General features: G+C 38.0%; 1 protein-coding gene across 13 annotated transcripts in view; it reads left to right on the top strand.

The window, feature by feature from the left end:
- The window catches only part of PSD3 (pleckstrin and Sec7 domain containing 3), a 547,860-nt gene that overhangs the window by 471,441 nt on the left and 64,145 nt on the right, over positions 1-12,274 (top strand). For all 13 annotated transcript variants that reach the window (XM_055349507.2, XM_055349521.2, XM_031013674.3 and 10 more), the window contains one exon: positions 6,915-6,985. In XM_055349507.2, the coding sequence (XP_055205482.2) occupies positions 6,915-6,985 (71 nt within the window). The remainder of the gene's footprint in view (positions 1-6,914; positions 6,986-12,274) is intronic.

The following is a 12,274-nucleotide window of genomic DNA, read 5'->3' as shown; positions in this document are numbered from 1 at the left end:
CAGCAATCATTTGCTGTGCTATTACTACTTCTGTAATTATTACTAATATTAGATAATTATTCTGCAGAAATGTGGAGCTGGGAGCACCGGAGGGGGCAGGCACAGAGACTGTGCCTCTGTTCTGAGATCTGTAGTCATGAGCAGGGATGCCTTTGAAGTTCCTATAGTTGAGTGAGATTAGAGAAAGTACCTGGTTATATTTCCCTCTCATCTCATCATCTCTCTTCCTGCCTTCAGTGCCCACCTCACAGGAGTAGCAGACCGACCACTGCAAAGAATTGTCACCTGGATATTTTCTATTTCTTAATGTATCTTTAGAAAATACTTACTTAATTGTCCTGTACAGTAGCATTGAAATCCTTAGATGGGTAGCTTCCTTGGGAGCATACTCTACCTTTCAGAATTGTAAATATAGTTAATAATGGGGGCATAAAATATAAAACAGAGACAATAATACCTACCTGAAAAGATTGTTTGGAACACGTAGAACATATAGGTATAACGTTAGCCCAACACTCAGAGTGCTGCAGTGTAGGTGCTTAGTTAATGTTAATGCCTTTCCCTTTCCTTCCATTTTATCTTAATGTATCGTATGCCTCTATTCATGTTCTGGCCTTTTTCTCTTATCTCACCTACTGTAATAATTTCCTTACTGGTTCCCCTTGTTCCAGTTTCTCTCCTTGTTCTCACCCCGCAATATCTCCTGCATCCTGCTCCAAATGAATTCTTCCTAGATAACAAAGTTTGTGCATAAATTCTTCCCCTTTTATAAAAAGAAGGAAAGAAAAATGCAATAGAGAATCTATTTTTTGCAATGTGATGGCCTACAGATTCTGAAACTCTCCCATAATAAAACATCTAAAACTGATAGATGAAATATTTTTAAATAACTTTTATCTGAATGGATAAGCCTGTAACAATGAAAGGGAAATCCTGTTAGGCCACGAATAAAGCATGAGTACAAATGTGGGGAGGTGGCTAACCCTGGGGATGCTAAGCCTTCAGGACATTTTTGGATCTAGGTGGCCTACCAGTGCTGAAGATAAAATTACACAGCATTTAGCACAGAAGTACAGAGAGATGGAGAATATGAAAGAGTGAATAAGTCACAAGTGGAATGAAGTGAGAAGTTAGAATGGAGTGTCAGGTTACAATCATGAAGATGGTAGAGGAGAGACATTATTCAAAGATATAATGTCTACAGGTTTTTCAAAATAATACACAGGAAGCTCAAAGAACAGCAGTCTGTGTAAATTAAAAGAAACCTGTGCTTAGACATAGCATTTAGACTCAGGGTAGAAATCTGTAGTAGTCCATTCTCACACTCATCTGAAGAAATACCCGAGACTGGATAATTGATAAAGTAGTTTAATTGGCTCACAGATCCACAGGCTATACAAGAAACATGATGCTGGCATCTGCTCAGTGTCTGGGAAGGCCTCAGGAAACTTAGAATTATGGTGGAAGGTAAAGGGGGAGCACCACTTCACATGGCCAGAGGAGAAAGAGAAGGGGGGTGCTCCACACCTTTAAACAACCAGATCTCATGAGCACTCATTCACTATCATGAGAACAGCACCAAGGAGGTAGTGCTAAACCATTGATGAATCATGATCCAATTACCTCCCACCAGGCACCACCTCCAACACTGGGAATTACAATTTAGCATGAGATTTGGGTGGGGACACAGATCTAAACCGTATCATTCTGCGCCAGGCCCCTCCCAAATATCATGTCCTTCTCACATGGCAAAATACAATCATGCCTTCCCAACGTTCCCCAAAGTCTTAACTCATTCCACCATTAACTCAGAAATCCAAAGTCTGAAGTATCATCTGAGACAAAGCTAGTTCCTTCTACCTATGAACCTGTAAAATCAAAAACAAGTTAGTTACTCCCAAGATACAATGGGGATACAGGGATTGGGAAAATATTCCCATTCCAAAAGGAATATATGGACCAAAAAAAAAGGGGCTACAGGCTCCACAGAAGTCTGAAACCCAGAAGGCCAGTCATTAAATTTTAAAAATCCAAAAAATTGTTATTTGGCTCCGTGTGTAACATCCAGGGCACACTGGTGTGAGGGGTAGGCTCCCACAGCATTGGACAGCTCTGTCTCTGTGGCTTTGCAGGGTTCAGCCCCTGCTGCAGCTGCGCTCATGGGATGGCATTGACTGCCTTCGGTTTTCCCAGGCATATATGGTGCAAGCTGTCAGTGGCTCTACCATTCTGGGGTCTGGAGGACAGTGGCCCTTTTCTCACAGCTCCACTAGGTAGCACCCCAGTTGGGACTCTGTGTGAGGGCTTTAACCCTGCATTAGCCCTCCACACTGCCCTAGTAGGGAATTCTCCATGAGGGCTCCACCACTGCAGCAGGCTTCTGCCTGTACATCCAGACTTTTCATATATCCTGTGAAATCTAGGTGGAGACTCCCAGGCCTCAGTTCTTGTCCTCTGTGTAGCCACAGGCTTAAAACCACGTAGAAGCCGCTAAAGTTTATGGCCAACATGCTCTGTAGCAGCAGCCCAAGCTGTACCCAGGCCCCTTTGAGCCATGGCTGAACCTGGAGAGGCTGGGATGCAAGGAGCAGTGTCCTGAGGCTTCACAGGGCAGCAGTGCCCTGGCTCTGGCCCATGAAACCATTCTTCCCTCCTAGGCCTCGAGAGGGGCTGCTGTGAAGGTCTCTGAAATACCTTCAAGGCCGTGTCCCCATTGTCTTGGCTAATAGCACTTGGCTTCTTTTTAATTTATGCAAATTTCTGCAGCCTGTTTGAATTCCTCTTCTGAAAATAGGTCTTTTTTTTTTCTATCACGTGGCCAGGCTGCAAATTTTTCAAACATTTATGCTCGGCTTCTCTTTTAAATTTAACTTCCAGTTTTAGGTCATTTCTTTGCTCACACATATGAGCATATGAAGTTAGAAACAGCCAGGCCACATCTTGAGCACTTTTCCTGCTTAGAAATTTCTTCTGCCAGATACCCTAAATCATCACTCTCAAGTTCAAAGTTACACAGATCCCTAGGGCAAAGGCACAGTGCAAGCCATGTTTTTTGGTAAGGCATAACAAAAGTGACTTGTACTCCAGTTCCCAGTAAGTTCCTCATTTCCATCTGTGTCCTTGTTAGCCTTGCCTTTGCTGTCCATATCACTGCCACCATTTTGGTCATAACCATTCATCCAGTCTCTGGGAATTTCCAAACTTTCATTCATCTTCCTATATTATTCTGAGCCCTCCACCCTCTTCCTACCTCTGATTTTTATCCAGTTCAAAAGTTGCTTTCACATTTTCAGGTATCTTTATAAGCAATGCCCCACTTCACAGTACCAATTTTCTGTATTGGTCCATTTTCACACTGCTGTAAAGAAAACCTGAGACTGGGTAATTTATAAGAAAAGAAGTTTAATTGGCTCATGGGTCTGCAGGCTGTACAGGAAGCATGATGTTGGCATCTGTTCAGCTTCTGGGAAGGCCTCAGGAAACTTACAGTCATAGCTGAAAGTGAAGGGGGAACAGGACTTCAGATGGCCAGAGAAGGAGCAAGCAAACTGGGCGAGGTGCTGCACACTTTGAAACAACCAGATCTCACGAGCATTCACTTACTCACTGTCACGAGAAGGGGATGGTGCTAAACCATTCATGAGAAATCACGCACATGACCCAATCACCTCCCACCAGGCTACACCTCCAACACTGGGGATTATAGTTGAACATGAGATTTGGGTGGGCACACAGATCTAAACACTATCAACATTGCAACAATGGTGTTAGCCAAAAGATAGTGAAATAATGTCTTCATAAGAAAAAGCAGTTATCAACTTGGAATTTTTAATGAAATAAGGACGTTTATTATACAAACAAAAATAGAAGATTGACCACCAAAAGACCCTCCTCACTAAAGGAACTTCTAAAGGATAGACTTCAAGAAGTAACTGAAAATGGCCTCCAAAAAACAATCTGAGGTACAGAAAGAAGTGATCAATAAAGATAAAAGTAAACATTAAACTGACAGTAGCATGTTATAGAAAAACAATGATGCCTATTTCAATAGCATTAAAAAAAAAGAAAAGCTAAAGTAAGGTTAGAGGCAGATTGTTGGAATCAAAACCCTAAAAGTTTCTTGTATTTTCAAGAAGGAAAGCAATTGATTGTCTTTGGACCTTAAGCATGCATAGTAAAAACTGCAGTGAAAAGATGGGCTCACATGTAAAATGGTGTCTTTTAATCAAACTCAGTAAACACTTTCTCACGGAAGATACCTGGATATGAAAGGATGTCAGCCTATTGATTCCCCACAGCCCTTGTAGTTAAAGCCTGTAAGTTGCTGCATTAGGTTTCCTGTCAGTAATCTTTTCACTCTTCCTCTTATCAAGTTCATTATGTGAAGTTACAACTCTTTACGGAGCTCTGTGTGTTTAATAAAACACACGTGCTGTGAAATCACTTTAACTCCTTCTATAGTCCTCATGATGAGGACCAGTGCTTGTCATTCATTAGCATCCAGCTCATTGTGTTTTGCGTGAAGAGCCTCACCAAGGGTCCAGTGGCAACAGCGGCACTGTATGTGTGGTTGTCAAATCAGAGCAGTTGCACCTGCTCTAGAGAGCCTTCCCAGCCCACTTTAGTGCACAGTAGTCCCTTCTTCCCCTGAATTCTGCTTGATTACACCCATCTGTCTCGTAAGATGGAAGTATCAATAGTACCTTACTCTTAGCATTATGGTGTGAGTTAAATGGATTAATAAGTGTCAGAGCGCTTAGAGCAGTGCTTTTATAGCACACCGGCTAAATACTGTTGAATAATTGCTCCCTAGTTATCTTTTTGGGAGGATTATAGGTTGTTTCATCCATGTGTTAGATTGCTAAATTGTAACTGGCCAAAGATAAGGTTAAGTTTTATACTTCTGTGGGAAATAGAAAAGTAGAGACTGCAGTAAGTGAGTACAATAAGTAAGTCAGTTACTAAGTAACTGACTTAGTGGGCATTAGTCACTCATGGGTGACTTTTAAAATCACATTTCGTTTGGAGAGCTCTTTGGAATCTCTTTCTAGTAGGCTTAGTGTAGTAATGAGAAAGAGCTGTTTAAAATTTTGTAAACATGTACTTGGATTAATTGATCTACTGCAAAAGTAGAAACGTAGATGTATAGATTTTTGAACTAAAGGGATCTCAAGATGCCAATAAATCAGTTTTAGGGCTCAGGGAAAGCCTTTATACTTCAGGACCTATGGCTCTTTTGTTAAAAACAAAAATGTTTTCTCCAGGTTCCATTCCAGCATTAGCCAATGTTTTGCCTTCAGTTCTAGGAATTACCCACATTTTAAAATGAGGCAAAAGTACAGCAGTAGAGTAACTTGTTAGGGGCTGGTGGATGGGAGGATCGTTTTCAGACCAGGTGAGATTGTGAAGGGGCTGGAAATCAGCTGGTCTGCTTTGAAGTCAGGTGCCTCCTGCACACTACGCCGCCTGAGGTCCTGCTCTGCAGCAGCCCTCTCAGCCCTGGTCTCTTCTGTGTGCACAGTGCTCATGTTGGCAGTATCAGAATCTCATATCTATTGAACAAAGTAGTGAATATTTATTTTATATGTGATGTATGGTTATCTGTTTATATTAGTTGCTTTTTTGCTTAATAATGGTATGCTTTTTTTTGGTTATATGTATTTTTAGTATACCTTTAAGCCTCACCTAGTGGAGGCAGAAGGGATGATATTTATTATCTCCCTTGGAAACCTGCAGGGTGGATATTTTGAATCCTTTCTTGCCAGGTGGATATCTCAGCATGGTGTTGGCAGGATTGCCTGTGTTCTGTAAGTGGCTATTCACCTAGTTCCAAGTCTAAGAATTCTTGAGTATTCAGTCAAAAGAGATTTAAAGGATTTGGTTGACAATAATGTACTTTCTAATGTGATCAGGTATCCAGGTTAAAGACAGACCACAGACAGCCACATGTTTGATACAAGAGCATGAGTAAATGGCTCTCCCTGTCTATTTCAGCAGACATGTTTAGAAGAATGACATTCAAGCAATAACATTTTCCAGTTATAGACTTTAATTGTATTAAGATAATAAATCCTAACCTGTTTTGCTAATCTATTGCTTTTTGCTTTAGAACAATTTGTAAGAGTTTATACAAGTCAATAGAGAAAATCTACTTCATATCCAGAAAAATATAAACAGAAGAAATCTAAGGACTTCTGAAATAATTAATTATTTTGGATAATTTGTATGATTGTGTTTAATGTCTGCCTTGCAGTACACTCAATTTGGTGAATTCTAAAGATGAAGGATACCTCCTATCAAGTCATACATAGTCTAGTGAAAGAGACATTTAGACGAAAATAGTACATTACAGCAAGATCCTCAGTAGAGATATGCACAGGTTGCAATAGGAGTAATAATATTTAAACTTGCAGTCTGGTTGAGGGGGGTATGGGAGAAATGCCAAAAGTGGTCCTTTCATATTCTGAGACTACTTTGTGATTTCTAGAGTCTCTGAAGAAGCTATAAAGGCTCTGGTACATGAGCTCTTTAAGCTTTCTCTTGGATTGCTATGTATTTCCAGTATGCTTCCTGTGCTTACCCAGTCTGTTGTCAGCCATGCTACCTGGTTTTTCAGCCTTCTACTCTTCCTAGTTGTGGGACCATTAGCAAGTTATTGCCTTGTGTTTCAGTTTTGTAAGAAGAAAGAAATAGCATCAACCTGGTAGGAGCATTGTAAATATTAAGATTGTATATGGAAAACATTTTACAATGCCGCCTGGTACACCATAAGGCTCAGAAAATTTTGGTTCTTATTGTTATTACTTTTGGTAGCTAGGTAGAATATTGAAACACTGTCACCATGTTGATCATTTAGATTCTCTTTCTAAAATGCTGATGTTAAATAAAATTTTACATTTTTCCGCCCTTTCTAGCTCCAAGAGGAAAACGAGGATGGAAAACCTTTTATGCTGTACTGAAGGGAACAGTTCTTTACTTGCAAAAGGTAAAAGTAAAGCAGATGAAAAATCCACAAAACTCAATGAAATAATTAAACAAGGTCCAGTATATGTATGTACAGTAGTCTCCCTTATCTGTGGTTTCACTTTCTGCAGTTTGTTTGCTGATGTTAAAAAATTTTCAGTGGAGAATTCCAGAAATAAACGATTTTAAGTTTTAAGTTGCATGCTGTTCTCAGTAGCGTAATGAAATCTTTCTCAATCCTGCTGCATCCTGACCAGCTGTGAATCATCCCTTTGTCCAGCATAGCCATCCTATATATGCCCATCCTTTAGTCACTTAATAGACATCTCTGTGATGACATCAGCTGTCCAGCTATCGCAGTGTTTGTGTTCAAGTAACCCTTATTTTACTTAATAACCCCAGAGAACAGTGATGGTGGCATATTGTTATCATTGTTCTATTTTATTATTAGTTATTATGGTTAATCTCTTACTGTGACTAATTTATAAATTAAATTTTATGTTAGGTATGTATGTATAGGAGAAAACATAGTATACCGTCATCCTTCCATGCACACAACGGATTGTCTCCAGGACCCCCCTTATATACCAAAGTCCCCACATACTCAAGTCCTGCAGTCAGCCATGTTGAATCCACATATAAGAAAAGTTGGCTTCTGCATACTCAGGTTTCACGCCCCACGAGCCATATTATTAGTCCTCATTTGATGGAAAACAGTCCGCATATTAGTGGATCTGTACAGTTCAAGCCCATTCTCCTTAAGGGTCATCTATATATAGGGTCTGGTACTATTCAAAATTTCAGGTGTCCACTGGGGGTCTTAGAATGCATCCCACATGGATAGATAAGGGGAGCCTACTCTAGTACCTATTCTTTATTCATCCTTCAGTGGACACTTAGGTCGTTTCCACGTTTTGTGAGTAATGCCGCAATGTTCATGGAGTGCAAATATCTCTTCAAGATCCTCATTTCATTTCTTGTGGATAAATACCCAGAAGTGGGACTGTGGGGTCATATGATTCTGTTTTCAGTTTTTTGAAGAAACTCCACATGGTTTTCCAAAGCAATGTACCATTTTATACCTGAACAAGAGTACATAAGGGTTCCAGCTTCCCCCCATATATGTGTTGAATTTATCTGAGCTCTGTGTTCCATTCTGTTGGTCTATGCATGTGTCTGTCTTTATGCCAGAACCATATTGATTTGATATTGTAGCTTGGTAATATGTTTTGAAATCAGGAATGTGAGGCCTACAGCTTTGTTCTTCTTTTTCAGTATCGTTTATGGCTTATTCAGAGATTCAGAGTCTTTTATGATTACATATAAATTTTGGAATTTTTTTTTTCTTTTTCTGTAAAAAATTCCACTGGGATATTCACAGGGATTTTATTGAATATGTAGGTCGCTGTGGGCAGTATGGACATTTTAATAGCATTAAATCTTTGAATCCCTGAACGTGGAATGTCTTTTCATTTATTTGTGTCTTCTTTAATTTCTTTCAGCAGTGTTTTATAGTTTTCAGTGTATATGTCTTTTGCCTTCTTGATCAAGTTTATTCTTAAGTATTTTTTAATAGTTTTTGATGCTGTTGTAAATGGTATTATTCATTTCCTTTTCAGATTGTTCATTGTTAGCATATAGAAATGGAACTGATGGTTGATTTTGTATCCTGCAACTTTGCTGAATTTATTTATTCTAATAGGTTTTTGGGGAATCTTTGGGTCTTCTACATATACGATCATTTGAAACTGTATCTCTTTTGAGGGTTTTTTTAATCATGAAAGGATATTGAATTTCATCGCTTTCCTGCATCATTGAGATGTTTGTGTAATTTTTATCCTTTGATCTGTTAATGCATTTTATCACTTTGACTGATTTTCATATGTTGAACCACCTGTACCTTCCAAGGATAAATCTCACTTGGTCATTGTGTATGATCCTTTTAATGTACTGTTGAATTCAGTTTGCCAGCATTATGTTTAGAGTTTTTGCATTTATGCTCATAATGGATATTGGCAAGTAGTTTTCTTGCAGTACTGTTTTCTGGTTTTGATATCAGGGTCATGCTGGCCTCATAAAATGAGTTTGGAAGTGTTCCCTCCTCTTCAATTTTTTGGAACAGTTTGAGAATGATTGGCATTAGTTGTTTAACTGTTAGGTAGAATTCACTGGTGAAGCCATCTGGTCGTAAACTTTCCTTTGTTGGGAGGGTTTTCATTACAGATTCAATCCCCTTATTATTACATATCCTTTCAGATTTTCTACCTCTCCATAATTCATCTTGGTACATTGTAGGTTTCTAGTAATTTATCCCTTTCTTCTAGGTTTCCCAATTTGTTGGTGTATAATTGTTCATAATAGTTTCTTAGAATCCTTTTAGTTTATGTGGCATCAATTGCAATACCTCCTGTTTCATTTCTGATTTTATTTATTTGAGTGTTCTCTATTTTTTTCTTAGTCCAGCTAAAGGATTGTCAATTTTGTTGATCTTTTGAAAAGAAATTTTTAGTTTTATTTTTTCATTTCTCTATTTCTTTTATTTCTGCTCTAATCTTTGATTAGATTTTCATTACTCTATTTCATTTATTTCTGCTCTAATCTTTACTGTGTCTTTCCTGTGCTGACTTTGATTTTCATTTCTCTATTTCGTTTATTTCTGCTCTAATCTTTATTGTTTCTTTCCTGTGCTAACTTAGCGTTACTTTATCTGGTGTAAAAACAGGTTGTTTATTTAAATCTTTCTTCTTTTCTAATGTTAAGTGTTTATTACCATAAACTTGCCTATTGGTACTGCTTTTGTTTCCTTCCACAAGTTTTGGCATATTGTTTGTCCGTTTTTGTTGGTCTCAAATTATTGTCCAATTTCCTTTTTGATTTTTTTTTTGACCCATTGATTGTTCAGGATCATGTTGCTTAATTTCCACGTATTTGTGAACTCTCCATTTTCCTTCTGCTTTTAATTTCTACTTCCCTTTCTTTGTGATTGGACAATATATTTGCTATTATTTCAGTCTTCTTAAATTTGGTAAGATTTGTTTTGTAACTTAGAATTTTATCTATCCCAGAGAATGTTCCATGTGCACTTGAGAAGAATATATATTCTCATGCTGTTGAGTGGAATGTTCTGTATATGTTTGCTAGGATATTTGGTGTATTGCATTTTTGAAGTTCTCTGTTTCTTTATTAGTCTTCTGTCTAGAAGTTCTGTACATTATAAAGAGTGGGGAGTGGAAATCTCCTACTATTGTTAATTTCTACCTTCAGTCCTGTCAATGTTTACTCTATATATTTATGTGCCTTGATGATAGATGCATATGTACTAATAATGGTTACAACTGTGTGATGAATTGACTCATTATTATATGTCATTCTTTCTCTCTTGACAGTTTTTTACTTATTTTGTATAATATAAGTATGGCTACCGCTCTGCTCTTTTTGTTACCAATTGCATGTAATATTTTTTCCATTATTTCACGTTCAGGTGTGTGTGTCTTTAAATCTAAAGTGAGTCTCTTGTAGAACAGCTTATACTTGGTTTTTTTTTTCTTTCTCTGTCTCTCTCTCTCTCTGCCTCCCTCCCTCTGTCTCTGTCTCTCTGTCTCTCTCTCTCTCTCTCAATACATTCAACCACACTCCCAGCTGTGATTGGGAGTTTAATCCATTCAAATTTAAAGTAATTATCGATAGAGAAACACTCTTGCTATTTTGCTATTTATTTTCTGTCTTGTCACTTTTTTACTTTGCTCTTATTAGTATTCCTTATTTTTTTGTAATAACATTTCTTTATTCTCATTTTCTTTTGGGTATCTTTTAGGGGTTTTTTGTTTGTTTGTTTGCTTACCATGGGGCTTACATAAAACAGTTATAATGATCTATTTTAAGCTGATAATGATTTCAGGTCATATGCCAAAACTGTACTTTTACTCCCTCACAAATTATATCCTTTCGTATTCTGTTCCCACTAATGTATATTTATAGGTAAAGTATTTTAATACTTTTTTTAAAATTTCTATACCAGAGTTAAAAGTCATTTACACACCACTGTTACTACATTAAAGTATTGTATATTTTTCCTACATATGCTCAGCACTGCATATCAGTGATTGCTGCATTTGAATTCAACCAACCTGAGATTGAAATATTCAGAAAAAAAAAGTTCCACAAAGTTTCAAAAAACAAAACTTGAATTTTCTACATGCTGAGTACTATGTTGAATCTATGCCAATGAAGTGATGTGTAGGCCTTTTATTAGGTATCATGAGTAATCTAGAGATGATTTAAAGTGTACAGAAGGATATACATAGGATATATGCAAATACTGTGTCATGTTATGTAAGCGACTTGAGCATCCATGGATTTTGGTGTCCATCAGGGCACCTAGAACAAATCTCCCACGGATACCAAGTCCTGTCTCTGTTTACTTTTGCTATTGAGCTTTATACTTTCTTGTTTCTGTTTAGCATTCTTTCATTTCAAGTTGAATTCCCTTTAGCCTTTCTTGTAAGGCAAGTCCAGCAGTGATGAACTCTCTCAACTTTCGTTTACCTAAGAAAATATTATCTTTCTTTCTTTTGTATATATATATTATATATATATATATAATATATATATATTGTTATACTTTAAGTTCTAGGGTACATATGCACAACGTGCGGGTTTGTTATATATGTATACATGTGCCATGTTGGTGTGCTGCACCCATTAACTCGTCATTTGCATTAGGTATGTCTCTTAATGCTATCCCTCCCCCCTCCCCCCACCCCACAACAGGCCCCGGTGTGTGATGTTCCCCTTCCTGTGTCCAAGTGTTCTCATTGTTCAATTCCCACCTATGACTGAGAACATGCGGTGTTTGGTTTTTTGTCCTTGCGATAGTTTGCTGAGAATGATGGTTTCCAGCTTCATCCATGTCCCTACAAAGGACATGAACTCATCCTTTTTTATGGCTGCATAGTATTCCATGGTGTGTATGTGCCACATTTTCTTAATCCAGTCTGTCACTGATGGACATTTGGGTTCGTTCCAAGTCTTTGCTATTGTGAGTAGTGCTGCAATAAACGTACAGGAGCATGTGTCTTTATAGCAGCATGATTTATAATCCTTTGGGTATATACCCAGTAATGGGATGGCTGGGTCAAATGGTATTTCTAGTTCTAGATCCCTGAGGAATCGCCACACTGTCTTCCACAATGGTTGAACTAGTTAACAGTCCCACCAACAGTGTAAAAGTGTTCCTGTTTCTCCACATCCTCTCCAGCACCTGTTGTTTCCTGACTTTTTAATGATCGCCATTCTAACTGGTGTGAGATGA

The sequence above is a fragment of the Gorilla gorilla genome, chromosome 7 (assembly GCF_029281585.2).
Source record: "Gorilla gorilla gorilla isolate KB3781 chromosome 7, NHGRI_mGorGor1-v2.1_pri, whole genome shotgun sequence".
Lineage (NCBI taxonomy): Eukaryota > Metazoa > Chordata > Mammalia > Primates > Hominidae > Gorilla > Gorilla gorilla.
This window is presented reverse-complemented; position numbering and strand designations above follow the sequence as displayed.